Source organism: Myodes glareolus, chromosome X (genome assembly GCF_982192425.1).
Source record: "Myodes glareolus chromosome X, mMyoGla1.1, whole genome shotgun sequence".
Taxonomy (NCBI): Eukaryota; Metazoa; Chordata; class Mammalia; order Rodentia; family Cricetidae; genus Myodes; species Myodes glareolus.
The window spans coordinates 20923802-20940800 of record NC_142053.1 but is presented as its reverse complement, the minus strand read 5'-3'; the positions used below and the strand labels follow the sequence as shown (position 1 = coordinate 20940800).

At 39.6% G+C, this 16999-nt stretch overlaps 1 protein-coding gene across 1 annotated transcript in view; it reads left to right on the top strand.

Moving 5' to 3' along the window:
• Hprt1 (hypoxanthine phosphoribosyltransferase 1) overlaps positions 1-11144 on the top strand; it is a 40437-nt gene extending 29293 nt beyond the window's left edge. Inside the window, exons 5-9 of the mRNA XM_048450327.3 lie at positions 1412-1429; positions 5876-5958; positions 9375-9421; positions 9594-9670; positions 10519-11144. Of these exons, the coding sequence (XP_048306284.1) occupies positions 1412-1429; positions 5876-5958; positions 9375-9421; positions 9594-9670; positions 10519-10566 (273 nt within the window). The 3' untranslated portion in view covers positions 10567-11144. The remainder of the gene's footprint in view (positions 1-1411; positions 1430-5875; positions 5959-9374; positions 9422-9593; positions 9671-10518) is intronic.
• The last annotated feature ends 5855 nt before the right edge of the window (positions 11145-16999 follow it).

The window sequence follows — 16999 nt, the reverse complement described above, 5'->3', positions numbered from 1 at the left end:
AATTGGGAGCATGGTTACAGTTTCAGAGGGTGTGTCTATGAGCATCCTGGGGGGTGGGGTGGGAACATGGTGACATGCTGACAGCATGACACTGGAGCAGTAGCTGAGAGCTTGTATTTTATCTGCAAATTGGATGCAGAGAATACTAAAGACTGGGGCTGGCATGGACTTTTGAAGCATCAGGGCCCACTCCCAGTAACACACACCCGCCAACAAGGCCACACTGACTAATCTTTCCCAAAGCAGTTCCAGTAACTAGGGACCAAACATTCAAATGTAAGAGCCTATGGGGGGCATTCTCATTCAGACCACCACAAGGTGAAAAGGTCAAATTTTCATGAAACCCAGTAGATGCTATGTATTCTACCTTGATAACCACTAGCTTAGAATAATATAGAGGACTTTAAAATTCTGATTTATGGTTGTTTGACAGAGTGCATTGAGAGCTATAGATGAACAGTATAGAATAAATCTGTGCAGTGAGTATTGTAGGCATGTGAACTGCTGTCTTGTTCTTTCAACTAGCATAAACACAGAAAGTGGGGTGAGTGAGGACCCAGGCATGGTAAATCACAACTGTAATCTTAACATTCAGTAGACTAAAACAGGAATGTTGCTGCCAGTTTGAGGCCAGAGTTGGCTACATAATGAGTTCTAGGCCAGCCTGGGCTACAGAGTAAAAGAAAAGAATAACATAACTATGTTTTTATTATGAGGTCTATATAAATTCTAAGTAAACTGAAAATACATTAATATACTGATTTAAAACAATGTAGCTATTCAAATAAATCTTAGCATAGTTTACAAAATACAGTTTGAGGCCAGAGTGGACTACATAATGAGTTCTAGGCCAGCCTGGGCTACAGAGTAAAGGAAAAGAGAAGAGTGGATTGGAATGGGTTTAAGGGTTTATGGTAAGAGGAAGTATTGGTATTTTTCTTTAGTGTAGTCCCTCAGATATGTGTGCAACCATTCTAGTTTTAACTTGAGGTAAAAATAAAATACTAATTGCATTCTCAGTTATGTTAAATACCTGATTTTGGGAGGCATTTGTACAGATTGCAGTTCTTGGAATATTAGAGTCAAGATACATAAAAGGCCAGCTGGTTCAGGTTTCTCAGTTTACATGTGGGACACTGAGATCCAGAAAAATTTCACAGAATTGTGTTAAGGATTAAAAGCTTTTTTATATATTAAAAATGAACATATGGGTCAAATATTCTTTATGAAAGATTTAATATGAAGGAGTTCTAAGTTCTAATAGCACACTTGTTTCAAATAGGATTCTGTATAATCAAATAATTATAAGCAAGAGTTTGGGTAATTTCTTAGAGTTTGTTATATGATTTCACTGATAATTGGAAATATATCTTACTTCATATACTAATTTTCATTTCTTTTTTTCTCCTAGAATGTCTTGATTGTTGAAGTAAGTTCTGCATTTACTTTTAATATACTGTTTAAAATTTTCTAAATTAGCATGTATTGTAATAAAGGTAAGCCAGGGATAAAAATCTTTTTGTTTTAATGGGGACTTGTGTTTTCTAAAAACAAAGAGAAATCATGTACAGTATGACATGCCTGGAATTGCACATACTCAGGAGGATCTTGAATTCTGCTTAGGTTAGTCTGAGTTACATAATAAGTTTGAAACCAGAGAGTCCTTGTTTTTAAAAACAACAAAATAACAACAACAAAAGCACAAACAAAAAAGGATAAATGATGTTATATGCTGCTCATGAAAAAGTTACACACTTTCTTTTGGTTTTGATTTTTTTCTTTTAAAACTAGCTATAACTATATAGAGGGGTATGTGTATATATGTGATTTACTATCCTACATTTTATTTTATGAAACATCATAAGATTCTTATTTTATCTTAAATAATATGAGAATCAAATATTCTTATATTTATAGTTCATGTGTTATTTTCTCTTTGCTATTATGTCTTTGAGTATTTTGTATATAGTATCAGTAAAGTTTATCCAGTGCTCACTTTGCCAATTAGCTACTGTAAATGATGTAGAAACAAGCACAGGAAGGGCAAACAGATTGCCAAGTTACCAGGAAGTGAGTGGAGTAAGACTCAAACCATCACTTTCTGAAGCCCATTGCTTTTCAGTGTGATCCCTAAAAACCAAAAGCATCAGCCAAAGATATACTGATGAAAACCAGTGAGCTTTTCTTGAGCAAACCTTGAGCTGATTGTGAGGCATGCTAAGCTTTAAGAACCATCTATTTACTAAGCAGTCACTTTCTTATTAAGACCTTCTTTGCCTATCCTACATAAAATCTTACATTTCCATGTCAACTTCCTATCTCTTTCAGTACTTTTTTACTTATCATTGTCTAACAGCCTACACACATTTTATTTTTTGTGGCCTCCCTATTTCATATCTGTCTGCCTTACTGAACTCTGTATACCTATTTGTGATCATCCTTCTACCCTGATGCTAATCCTCAATTCTTCAGTAAACATTTTAATAGGTTTTTCAATGTGGTTTCAGAATACATAACCAACCTTGTTTCCATTATTTTTCATTTTCTTTATACTTTCCATATTTTCCAGAACATTTTTCTATCATTTTTCTGCCCCTAGTTGCTTATTCGTTTTTGTAATCTCTTTGTTTCTTTGTGCTTTTTGTAATATTTATTTTTGTGCATGTGTTTTGTATGTCTTGAGTGTATATGCAAGTATGCGTGCCTGTGCACAGATACAGAGACCAGAGAGCATGTGTGTGTGCCCTTTCTGTTGCACTGTCTATTCATTTGAGACAGGGTCTCTCTCTGAATCTGGGGCTCGCATTTTCTTACATATGCTAGAAGCCAGCAAACTCCAGCAATCCTCTCACTTCTTGCCTTCTCAGACCTGGGTTGCATCTGGGTTTTTATGTGAGTACTGAGATCCAAACTCCAGTCCTCATGATTACACAGCTAGTGTAATCTTAACCACCGAACCACCTTTCCGACCTGCATTTGTTTTGTTTTTTTTCTATATTTGGTTTTTTAACAAAGGAAATTTTATTTCTTTGTTTTTATATGTGACGCTAGGAATCAAACCCAGAGCATGCTAAGCAAATGTTCTACCACTAGGCTTCACCCTCAGTTCTTTTTGTTTTTTGTTTGTTTGAAAAAGAGGTAGCTAAATACCCAGGCTGAACTCTTAACTCCCATCTACCTGCCTGCACCTCCCAAGTCAAGTGCTGGAATTACAGGCATCTACCATCATATCATCTTCATCCCTTCCCTCCCTCTCTTTCCCTTATTCCATTTCTGCTCCCTCCTTCCCTCTATCCTTCCTTCTTTCCTTCAACAGGATCTTGTACAGATGGCTTTTTTTCTTTTATGACACTAGGTCTTAGTGTATCCTCTTCTGGACTGGGTCTCACAGTGTGGACCAGGATGACCTGCCTCTGCCCTCTGAATGCTACCGTTACAGTTGTTCTGACCTCCAAGCTGGCTTTGAACCCATTGTGCAACCTGTGCTGACTTTGGACTCATGTTCCTCACATGATAGAATTACAGGTGTATCCCACCATTGTTCAATTAGTATTTCTTTTCTAAATTTTTTCTCTTTATTTAGTTCTTTGAGAATTTAGTGCAGTGCATTTTGATTATGTTCACTCCCTCTTCCCACTCCTCTCAGATGTCCACCCTTCCCTATCTACCCAACTTTTTGTGTCTTTTTTAAAAATCCAACAGCACAGTTAGGTGCTGCTCTTGGATGTGTGGCCTTCGCTAGAGTGGTCAACCCACCAGGAGCCATGTCCTTAAAGAAAACTGACTCTCCTCTCACAGCAGCTATCAGTTGCTAATAGCTCCTTCACTGAAGGCAAGACATGATGCCCACCTCCTCTCTCCACACTGGGATTTTGTCTGGCCTGACCCCGCACCAGTTTTGTATATGCTTTCTCAGCTCTGATAAGTACAACTGCTGTACGGTGTCAGAAAACATTGTTTCCTTGTACTTATCCACCACCTTTGACTTTTCTTTAATGAAAAATGTTTGTTGCCAGGCGGTGGTGGTACATACCTTTAATCCCGGCACTTGGGAGACAGAGGCAGATGGATTTCTGTGAGTTTGAGGCCAGCCTGATCTATTAGAGCTAGTTCCAGGACAGCTAGGGCTGTTACACAGAGAAACCCTGTCTCGAAAAACCAAAACCAAAAAACCAGAAAACAAAAACAAAACAACAGCAAAAGTTTGTTGCCAAGTAGTAGTGGCACAAGTCTTTAATCCCAGCATTTGGAAGGTAGAGGCAGGCAGGCAGGCAGATCTCCATGAGTTCAAGGCCTGTCTGGACTACAAATTGAGTTCCAAGGCAGAGAAACCTACACAGAGTGCCTTTATCTTGAAAAAAAAGTTTGCATGGGTGAATGTACCACAGTATGCTCATGGAGGTCAGAAGACAACTGTATAATAGGTTCTTTCCTTCTACCTTTTACGTGGAAACTGGGGGTTGAATTTAGGCCACTAGACTTACATGGCAAATGGCGTTCCCCACCAAGCCATCTAGGTGGCCCTTACTTATTTTTTTAAGTAACGCTATAAAAACATCTTCATTTCCCTACAGAGAAAATCAGTCCCATTAGCCTTCATTTCTTATTTCTTCCTTCACCGTCTCCACTTTCTAAGATTTGTCTATTGAGGACTTATCATATAAATGGAATTACATAGTAATTGCATTTTGTGTCTGGCTTCTTTCACTTATTTTCTTATTTTTTTAAGGTAGGGTCTCACTATGTAGCCCTGGCTGTCCTGAAACTAGCTATGTAGACCAGGCTGGCTTTGAACCATAGCAGGTGTGTATATACACACACCGCACAAATAAAAATGTACTCAGGATGATATAGCTCCATATAGTTCCTTGTGTGACTGTCCAAATGAGGGACAGATTTCTCCCTGCCTAATGGCCAACGTTGGCTCTCATCTACAAGATCATCCCTCATGTCCTACTACACAGACTTCTCCTAGCATGACAGCTCACTTCTTCGAAATCAGCAGGAGAATTCTCTTTTTAGCCTGCTGAAATTATTCTATATCTTGTTACCTTCATGGATCCCGATCATCTCCAAGAGGGAAAAGTTCTTCCAGTGTGTACTTTAGGGGGCAGTAATTCTGGTGCCCATCAGTATTCTGCCTGCCACACCATAGAATATTCATTTTCACAAGTCTCTAGCCCTGATATTTCTTGTGGTTCACGTTACTTTATGGAGTTTTATTTATTTTCTGATACTGTTTTTTTTTAATAGTATAGTATAGAGATTTGTGGCCCTGCGGATCTTAAACAGATGCTTTACCCCTGATAAAGTCATTTTATATAGTAAAACTTAGTAATTTGGATGCCTTAAAACATAATACAAAACCTTTTCTCACAGTATCAGAATTTTGGATGAAAGAGTCCCTATCTTGAAATTACAAAGAAAAAAATTCAATATACTTTTACAGAATTAAACATGGTGTTTTATGTCTGTCATCCTTGCTGTCAGGAGTCTAAAGCAAGAGGATCTTGAGTTTAAGGCCACCAACATGAGCCAACTAGACCCTGTGTGAAAAACAACAGAAATATTTGTGTATGTGTGCAGTGTTTACATGCAACCATTTCAAGTCATTGTTTTTTCCTTGCTACACCTGTGCAATCTAGTTGTAGGACTGACATTCCCACTACTTGCTGCAAGCCAGATGGGTTACAACTTCCAGACTATCTCTGTGTGTGAATTGTTAGGTTTTTTTGTATGTGCTGAAAAAATGATGCCGTTGTGCCATGGAATACCAGAACATTGGGGCTCTAATATTTTGTGTTTGTATAATGACTCTGATTTTAAAATTGTGCTGGTTTTATTTACCATTAATTGTCTCTTTTCTTTTCGAAAGGATATAATTGACACTGGTAAAACAATGCAGACTTTGCTTTCCTTGGTCAAGCAGTACAACCCCAAAATGGTTAAGGTCGCAAGGTATGTATGACATTTTAAAGTAGAATGTTTTCTTCATCTGGAGCACTGAGTAGTTGCTTCTTTGTAAGGAGAAATGCTTTCAGCTCTCATTTTATCATTAAAAAGTAATGTAATCTTAAAACTTAGACAGTATCCTTTGTAATTTTATTGTGTGTTAATAAAGACCTTCATTATAGTCAACTCCTTGTCTAATGCAGTAGATACAATTCCTTGGATTCAGAACCACCGCAGACACTAAGCTCCCTAGATATTCAAGTCCTTCATGAGAAAAAAATATCAGAAGGGCTGGTGAGATGGCTCAGTGGGTGAAGTCATCTACTGCCAAGCCTGATAACCTGAGTTCAAACCGCAGGACCCACATGGTGAGAGGAGAGAGCTGACTCCTAAAAATTTCCCTCTGACATCCGTGTATATACCATGACACATGACCCCAACCCACATACAAATAAAATAAATATAATTTAATTTTTGAATGTCAAGAGTGTGTGCACAGAACCTATGCATATTCTTCCATATACTTTAATACCTATTACAGTGTTAATGTCATGTAAATAATTATGCTGAGTCATGTAGGAAAATATTTATGTTTTTAGTATAGTTGGATGTGTGTGTGTTATGTGCAGTGTATAGGTGAGTACACATGTGCACATATGCAAAGTCCAGAGCAGGACTGGATATCTTCCTCTGTTGCCTGAGACAGGGTCTCTAGCTGAGCTGTAAGTTCAAAGTTTTAGCAATACAGGCTGTTTGGTGGGTGAGCTTTTGAATCTGTCTCGAACCTCACAGCTCTGGAGTCACAACACATACAGCCATGGCCAGCTTTTCAGGTGAATATTGAAGAGGCAAACTCTGGTGCCTGTGGCTTGCAGACCAACTTGATACACGAGTTTTTAGATACAGAACTCTCAACACATATGTAGAGTCAAGTAACAGTTGGTTTTGTGGCATGTTATTTATGTCAAACTTGTGCTGAGTAGCATGAGAGGATCTAGAATCACCTTGTGAAATGGAAATCAGTGATACCAAAGGTGATACCCACAAGGGGTGGACCCTGAACATCTGGATCTCCTGGAGTTGAGTGATGGATAAGGCTTCCTGTTTGTCATTGAAATTTTACAATGCCTGCTTCCTGTTTCTGAAGCAGTCCCACATCTTCCTTGCTATATACTTGGATATTTGGCTTTTGCTTTTATAGTTCTTTCTGTTTTTAGCCTTAGTTATAGTTTGATCCTACAGCATTTGTTATCTCCACTTTACAGACGAGAATGTTGAGGCATTGGGAATTGCCCACAGACACAGTTAATAAGCTGTAGGGAGATGATTTGAATACAGGGAACCTGCTCAGTTGATGCTTCTGTTATTTTAAGTTAGATTTTGGTGTTGCTAAAAGTAACATCATTTTTATTTTGTTGCTGTTACATTTTGCTTTGTTTTTATTTTTACAATTTCATTTTGATTTAAAAAATCTTTGACTACTAATCAGTGGTTTTTATGTAGAAGAAAGTTCATGTCTTTTTTTCCCCCTGAATGATTGATTAACATATTCTTAAAATTTTTTAATTACATTTATTTATTGTGGCAGGGATATGGGCATGTGGCACATGTACTTGTGTAGGTCGGAGAACAGCATGGGGGAGTTGATTCTCTTTACCTTGTTATTCCTGGGTGGTGGTGGGTTGGCAGACTTGGCAGCAATAGTCTTACCCACTGAGCCATCTCTGTTGACCAAGTAACTGGCTTTTACAAAGTTTTTTTAAAGGATCAAATTGTCTGAGTAAAGTCTTTGAATCTCTAATTTTAATGAAGCATATTGAGGAGTTTATGCTCATGAACTTTTCTGATAGATGGTGGAAATGTACCTCATTTTTTTGTCTTTTTTTTTATAATGTAGTTGTCTTACACAAGTGTTTTGTTTTGTTTTCCCCAAAATAAAAATTAGAAAGTTGTTATGTGATATGAATATAAGATAGTATGACCACTCTAGAAAACAGTTTTTTTAAAAACTGTTGACTGGTGGTGGCATGCGCCTTTAATCCCAGCACTCGGGAGGGAGAGACAGGCAGATCTCAGTGAGTTCAAGGCCAGCCTAGGCTATAAGAGCTAGTACCAGGACAGACTCCAAAGCTACAGAGAAACCCTGTTTCGAAAAACCAAAAAAGAGAGAGAGAGAGAGAGAAGAAAGAAAAAAGCTGCACACATAACTACCAGAAGGCCTTGCAATTTGTGCTGAGTGCTTATCCCTTAGAAGGGAAAATACATGTTGATAGCCAGGTTTGTTGGTTCACCCCTGTGATCCCAGCATTTGGAAAGAGGAGGCAGGAGGATCACATTGAATTTGAGACACTCAGCCTGAGCTTTCATGCCTGTCTCATACCTCCCTACTCAAATCTGTACATGTGAATGTTCATAACATCATTTGTGATAGCCCAGAATTAGAAGCAACAAAATTTTAATAAAACTGTAGTACACCTATACCATCAAATCAGCAGTAAAGAGGAACTAGTGGTATACAACAGTCCAGACTCTTACTGGAGCTGTACACTTTAAGCAGCACTTAAAGCAGGTGTTTTGCTCTGTTTAAACGACTTGCTTACCTGCCCCTGTTTCGACATACCTAAAATCCCGTATTTTTTCAAGGGTATTATAAGACACCCCCCCCAAAGCAAAGTAATAAAACTGTATGATTCTACTTATATAACCTACTTTGAAATGGCAAAGTCATACAGATGAGAACAGATTAGGGGTTGCCAGGGGTTAAGGGAATATACGAGGGAGCTTTGCATGATTCAAAGTATCTTGATTATGGTAGTGATTAGATAAATTCACATGTGATTAAAATTGCCTGAACTACACAGAAAGAGATGAATTTATATAAAATTGGTGAAATCTTCACGCAGTCACTTAGTTCATCAGTGTCTGTGTCTTGGTTTGATAATCAAGTCTCTGGGTTCAATCTCCACTGGGGGGAAAAAAAGGTTTTTTAAATGCATTTGTTTCGCAGGCTAAAGTTCCCGTTTGTGAGACAGTTATTAAAAGTTTTGATGAAAGAGCATTTCTTACCCATGCCCTTTAAAGTTTAGGGGTTGTATTTCAAGGATTATGGATCTAGATCCCTTATATTTTCATCTTTGCTTATTGGCACCCCCGCCCATTCATCCTCCTCAGTAGCTGTGTTTCAACAGACAAGTGAGTGTTAGTATTCTGCTTTTAGAAACATCTTGCCAGCTTCCAGGTAGAGATCAGTCAGGTCTTTGTCTTTCATGTGAACTCTGATTTAGCTCTCCGTTTCTGTCTTCCTATGAGTATGCAAAGCTAGCCATATTCTAAATGTAGATGGTACTACTTAAGAACACTGTTTTCTTTTGTAATGCTCTGTTGTCTTTCCATATCTCACATGTAATATTTGTAATTAACAGCTTGCTGGTGAAAAGGACTTCTCGAAGTGTTGGGTATAGGCCGGACTGTAAGTAGATGCTCTTTGGTCAATCATTTTTCCATCTTATAGCTGAAAAAATTGACTATGAAATGTCTTAGAGTTACTTTAGAGAACATTTGTAAAGAAGACATATTTGCAAGTATTGAATTTGAAAGTGCTGTTTTTTTGTATCTAAATAGTAAACTGTGATTCTTTACAGTTGTTGGATTTGAAATTCCAGACAAGTTTGTTGTTGGATATGCCCTTGACTATAATGAGTACTTCAGGGATTTGAATGTAAGTAATGCTTCTTTTTTTACTCACTCTCATTTTTCAAAAACCTACATAAAAATTTAGGAAAGGGAAGAATTGTTTTCTCCGAGCACCTTGTAATTTGACCAGACTGCTGGTTCCCATTAGTCACAAAGCTGTAGTTCAAGTGCAGATGTCCTTAGAACTGGAACGTGGCCAGGTTAGGGTGACACTTCTTGCTGGCTGAAATAGCGGAACAGCTTTAATATACAGTAACTGTCTCACTGTTACATGATAAAGATGGTCATAAGTGAGAAATAAACAATTCTGTTTAAATCTTGTAATTGACTCTACTTCAGATACCTGCTTCCCACTCTGGAGGCAAGAGTCCCTCAGGTGAGTGTATGAACTCATGGTCCAGGAGTAGTTAAGAAGACTACATGAATAGCATTATCTAAAATGCGGGTTTTATTTCATCTTTTTTAAAAATTACTTACCCTGAATCCTATTTTTTTGGGAGGGGTTCTTTGAGACAGGGTTTCTCTGTATAGCTCTTACTGTCCTGGAACTCCCTCAAACTCACAGAGATCCATGTGCCTCTGCCTCTCCAGTGCTGGGATTAAAGGCTTGTGCCATCACCTGGGTACACTGGCCCCATTTTGATATGCCGTCAATGCTCAGCTTTATATGTTTTTCAAAGTTACATATTAAGAAAGAAAAAAAGCACACTAATGGAACATATTTCTGCTTTGTTTTCAAAATGTGTTCTCTTCAAGTTCCTGTTCCAAATTACCTTGTTTGGTAGGAACCCAGACAATGTAATAGTATTCTCTAATGCTGTTCTTGCCTCTCCAGAATACATTTTTCTAATATGAATTTCTTTTATTTTATAGCATGTTTGTGTCATTAGTGAAACTGGAAAAGCCAAATACAAGGCCTAAGACGAGTTCAAGTTGAAATCTGCAAAACATAAGGAATCCCATTGATGTTGCCAGTCAAATTAGGAAGCATTCTAGTTCTGCGGCTATCTGCTTAGGAAAACTTTTTGCATGAACCTTATAAGAATTTTATGTTTTTTTTTATTTTTAGAAATGTCAGTTGCTGCATTCTTAAAGTTTTTATTTGCACTATGAACCTATAGGCCAACTATTGGTTCTCTTTGGTAGATTGTCACGTACCTTGTGAACAAAATAATCTCTTAAATTACCACTGTTAAATAAGACTGAGATTATATGTGTAAGAAGCATTTAAAGAGAAGATATATTAGTTTTTTAATTGGTATTTTAGTTTTTATATATTCAGGAAAGAAAGATGTGATTGAATATTGTTAATTATACCACCATGTGTTTAGAACAGTCTGAAACACTCAGTTTCATGTCAGTAACCATCTTAGAAGTTTTACTCAGTGGAATAAACGTATGTTTCAGCAGTGTTGACTGTATTTTCCCACTTGGATTAGTTTAGTGAATCGTTGTCAACAGTTTCTTTTAAATGCAAATAAATAAAGTCTAAAAAATTACCGCTTTTTGAGTTCTTTAATGTAAGAGTTCTTAAACTAAGGTCTGTCTCTTATAGAACTCTACGTGCCTATCATTTCCCTATAAATTAACTTGATACAGTTTTCCATTGGTTACCTTTTCCTTAAGTTTTAGTAGCTAATGTAACTGTAATCCTCCCCGAATATTGCAAGTAATGGTTATCTGATAGAATGATTTGGTAGATTTAGGGAAGCTCCTTGAGATTGTAAATTACAGACACTCAGTACTATTTACTATACATTCTTCTGTTAAAAGAACACGACTCTTGGATTTCTGAGAGGTTGTTCAGACTGCAATTTGATCTACAAGTTTGTTTTCAGACATGTCCTATTACCTTCTTTGTGTAGATAAAGCTTTATTAACCAAAGAACAATAACAATACAATATTGTTTTGGGTTTTGGGAGTAAAAGAAAAATTTTAAGCCCAAAGTCCTATTTGCCTTTCTACTGTAATGAGATATGAAGTAGGGAGCTTTAAATACCAAGTAAGAACTTGCTGCGGTCAAACTGGTGGGATGGATCAGCAGGTTGTCCTCCCACCATCACAAGTGTGGCTGCACGCACCTACTAATCTGACAAAACAAATGTAACTAAGTAAAAAAAGTGCCACAGTCCTAGAACTTCCTAGTTTATTAAAAGCATTTCATTTCTGTTTTCTCATTTCGTTCTTCATGGCCAGGTGTTGCCATTTGTAGTTGCAGTGTCAAGAATACCTGCTGAGCCCTTTCCTCCCTAAGGTGTTACCCATTGAGGACCACCTGGCTACTCAAGTTAACACCCACCCCCCCTTGGCTGAGCCTTCTTACTCTCCTTTATGTTGCACTATCACCTCTGTTGGGTTGAGCTGCGCGAGATGACCCTTTTTGTAGGTAAAACAACACATCCCTACTTGGCTATTGGCAGTTTGAAGTGATGTAAATGAATAACATGCCCCATAATTTACATTTGTGTTCATATTTTACTGTTTGTCCAACCCCCTGCTAGAATTAAGTTCCATAGGAGGCAAACCACTTTGAGACAAGGTCTCTCTATTATGTAGCTCTAGCTGTCCTGGAACTCACTATTTAGACCAGAACGCCCAGAGATCCACCCGTCTCTGCTTCCCTAGTGCTTGGATTAATGGGGTGTGCCACCATGCTCAGCTCACAAAACAGTTCTAACTTTTTGTCTGTACCAAGGCAGGGCTCTCTTAACCCATGCTGGCTTCAGACTCACCATACTTCTGCCTCTGCCTCCAAAGAATGTGGATTACAGCTGAGCTGCCATCTGTGTCATTCACTGGTGTGTATTAGGTGACTTCATCAGTGCCTAGAGAATAGGAGGAGCTCACATGGCTGTTGAACGAGTAGGTAGCTAAGGCCTCTGACCCTATGATGGGCTAGATTGTCTAGTCCTTAATAGTGACTTGGCTTCAAATTACTTACCTTTAGAACCTGGTAGTGGAGGGTGGTGCTGTATTTTCTCTCTTTGTATATTTTTGAGGGGGTTATGCTCATGCCATAGAAGGTATGTGGAGGTCAGAGGGCAACTTAGGTTATCTTCCACTGTGTGGGTGTCAGGACTCGAACTCAGATCATCACTTGGCAGAAAGTACCTGCTGAGCTATTTTGCTGGACTTATCTGAAGGATTAATTAGCTACAGTGGAGGTGAGACAGAGCAGTGACTGGACACATAGCAAATGCTTCAGCAGCATTAATTGTTACTGGAAAGAAATGAATGTAAAGAAGTTTGGTTAAACTATGACAGCCCAGATTTAACCCAGACCTGCCTGAACCTGCTGCATTTCATCATGAAGTTGTTTCAGTTTTTAGTATAATGTTTTAGCTCATTGCCCAACTCATCCAGAGCTGTACCTAACATCTGGGAAAGAAATGCCTCTTTGTATTTACTTAACCTAATTTTGAGGGTATGTAATTCTAGTAATTTTGTTGAGTCAGAGGTTTCTTGTGGCCTAGGTTGACTTTGAACTGAACTCTGTTGCTGAGGGCAACCTTGCACTTTTGATCCTCTGCCTCCACTGCCCAAGTTCTGGAATTACACCCTGTTTATGTAGTGCTATGAGTTGAACCCAGGACACTCGCTGCGTGTTAGTCTACTTCCTGACCTATATCACCACCCCCGTTATGTCATTTTTTAAAAACCAACTTTCTACAGATCAAATATAGACAGTTTGTAAGACGGGAAAGGGGAGTTACTGAGAGGAACAGCAGCCATTTGTAGGGGAACAGTTTAAGATATAGGAAAAGTAAAATTTGAAAGAACACAGTACTTTTCCGTGTTTAATGTAGGAGCAAATGGTTACAACTGTCCTATCCCAATTCTCTGGGGCTGCACTTTGACCGCAGTCCTGTAAAATTATGCGGAAGAGGAAAGCAAAATTTCACTGAAGCTGTGGAGGGACATAGGGAAGCATATATCCATTTTAGGAGTTCAATAATGGAGCTTTTTTGAGGGGGCACAGAAGCCTGGGCCCTAGCAACCCCAACAAGCTAAGTTCAGCCCACCCATCCCCAATATGCATTAAAAAGACAAGTCTTTGTGAGAAGCAGAAAAGGAGATTTATTTAATGTTGAAAAGGATCAATAAAAGTGTCCAGTGATTCCAAGATAATCCTTCCAGAGTACCAGCATGAGGTTTAGGTTGCAACAGAGGAATCTGGGGAAAGAATGTAAGAGAGGCGTAGTTAAGCAGTCCTGATAGAGGCACGATCACGTTGATAGTTGTCTCAGTTTTGGTTTTGCAAGATGAGCCCAAGCCCTTATCCCTGTCATCTTTCTTCTCTTGCAGGAGTTATCTTTGTTCCTACAAGTATCTCTCTGCTGCAGGGGTATGCCCTCATGGATAATTGCTCCCACCTGTCCTCCACCTGTCCCACCTGTCCCATGATTCCTAGGTAACTCGAGGAAAGGTTAAGGCTGACTTAACTCTGCCCTTTCAGCTGAAGTATACAAGAGACAGAAAGTGAAGGCAGAGATGCCAGGCTTTTATACTGTTTTTGGTTATCTTGGTTGGGTCCAAGTGAGGAGTCTGTGTTTTAACAGAAGCATCAAATCGCTTGTTTCAGGAATATTGCTACCCAAGAATGTGTTGGTGGTTTGTTATATAAAAGCTTTTGCAGTCCTCCGTGACAGATGCCTAGAATCATATCTCTATGTATTGGTAGGTCACTGTTTTAATTCTCTATGCAGAAGAGTCACAGGTGTTAATGGAACTACCATTGTGTTAGCTTGTAAGGTTAGTCATTTGTGTCCTTCCCTGAATTTGAGATTCTATAGTCTAGTCTTCTCTGTCCCATGTGTTGGAGAACACAAGCTAAATTCATTCTAGTTGGAGAGAGAAACAGTAAACAAGACTTTTATTTCATCTGTATTATTTTGTTTTATTTTTGAAATAGGTGTTTTGTAGGCCAGACTGATATTACAGGCCTACCACACGAGACTGGGAGAGCTGGGTCATAGTGACTCATGCCTTTAATCCCAGCCCTTGGGATGCAGAGATAGGTGGACCTCTGTGAGCTTGAAGCCAGCCTGGTTTACAGAGTGAGTTCCAGGACAGCTAGGGCTACACGAAAAAACCCTGTCTCAAAAAACAACAAAAAATATTAGACCGGGCCTTTTCCTAGCCAAGTCCTCTACCACTGAGCTATACTCAGCCCTAAGACAGCCTGTGGTGAACATGAGAGGCAGACCCTCTTCATTAGGGTGATTAGGAAAGGTGATGGTTGAACTGAAAAGGGAAAATCCAGGGGAAAGAGAGCCGAATAAGATGACATGGTGACAAGCAATGGGGAGTTGCTTGGGGGAAGAGTGGTAGGAACTAAGGCCGGAAAAGAAGGTCAGAGCTGGGCCATGAATAGCCTTGGAAGCTGTGGCAAGAAGTATAAAGTTTCTGCATTCCACAATGGGAAGGCCCTTGAGGGTTTTAATGCCAGCAATGAGAAGACTTGGTTTGCATTTTAAGGGCACATGGGCTTCAGGGGAAATAATGGCAGTGGCAACTAGCTACTGTTTGCTATGGTCAGATGCTATGCGAGTGCTTTCTACACATTATTTTCATGTGCAGCACATTTCACAGAGGGAAGGCCATCTCAGGTGCTCTGTGGCCACATTAGGCAAGTGTGCCATGGAACACTGGTCCTGCCTTCCTGCCTGGGCTGTTGCAGTGGCCTATGTCCTGATCTACTTCCACCTTAGCCCATTTTTTCTCACACTCCTCTCTCTTTTTTTTTAAATCCCAGCACAAGATCTGGAACATTCCAAAATAAATAAATCTTTAAAAAAATAATTAAGGGACTAGAATGATGGCTCAGCAGTTAAGAGCACTTGTCGCCCTTGTAGAGGACCTGGGTTCAGGTCCCATCACCAACATGGTTTACAACCATCCATCATTCCAGTTTTGGGGGATCAGAGCCTCCATGGATATCAGTTATGCATGCGGTACACAAACACATATGCAGGGAAAACACTCGTAAAGATGCCCGGGGAAGAAGCTAGCATCCTCTTGTAATGGATCCCAGCACTGCAAAAGTAGAGCCAAGAGAACCGGAAATTCAAAGTGATCCTCAGCTACAGAGAGTTCCAGAGAAGGCTGGGCTATGTGAGATGCTGTCTCAAGAGAGCAAACAAGCAAGCAAACAAGCAAACAAAATCCTTTTGTTGGAGCTAGGGGTGCTGGTGAGTACTGTTAGCCTCACTCGAGAGGATCACTTGACCCCAAAAGTTTGAAGCAAGACCTCATTTGAAGAATAAAAATTTTAAAAAGGCAAAAAAAAAAGCTTTAGTCATAGTGAGTTTCTTTTCTGCTGGAATCCTTTGGGGTACTGTTTTACAGAGAAACCCAAGTCCTCCTAGGGGAGAATCTATTCCCCCTCATGCCAATCTGGTCCCTTCCAAGCAGGCTCTGGCATCTCCCAGCTGGCCTCCAGCTTACTGTAAGCACTGGGACTTCCATGATGCCTCCCAACTGGCCTCCCACCCCTCTTCTGATCCCATTAAGTCTTCTCTCTGCATGCAAAGTGATCTCTCTGGTTTATTTCAGAGAGAGAGAGAATGAGAATACCATGTTGTTCATGTAGAGGGCAGAGGACAGTCTGGAAGTTGGAACTCTTCTACCAGCCTGGAATGGAACCCAGACTGATAGGCTTGGTGGCAAGCGTCTGCCCGCTGAGCCACCTCACCAGCTCTAGTTTTGGTTATTTTTAGTATTGTTTTATTTTCATTTAATTTGTTTATTTTTCTTTTGGGAGGAAGATGATCTTTTCAAAATGTAAAACAGATCACATCACCTCCTTAGCACCTCAGAAAACCAACTGCCCTGAGACCTACAAACCCATGTATAGACTAGCCCTGCTCACGTCTCTAATTTATCCCCACCTCGCCCTTAGGACTCCTTCACTTCCACCATGCTACCATTCTTCCAGTCCTTGAGCCTGCCTCCTCCTTGCCTCACGATCCCCATAACTCCTGCCCCTTCTCTTTAACACTCTTCCCTGCCACTCAGCAGGGTCACCTTGGTGAACCCTGTCCCCTCTTTAACTACTTCGATATCCCTTTTCATCAATAACTTCAGTAATTTTCCTCATCGTTCTCAGCATTGTTGGGGCCAAGCAGTCCTAATATAGTTAACACCAACAGGGGGCAGCTTGGACTCTGGCATAGATTTGGCTGAGAAAGAAACAGTATAAATAGGTTTTTAGACCATGAGAGCCAACATGGTGTCAGCTCCCTACACCCCTGGTCCCACAGTGGGTTGCTCTGTCATGGGTCAGTTCCAGACCCCAGCCTAATGATTTTATGGCCTGCAGATGTACCCTTATTAGGGTGGCAAGGTCAAAAT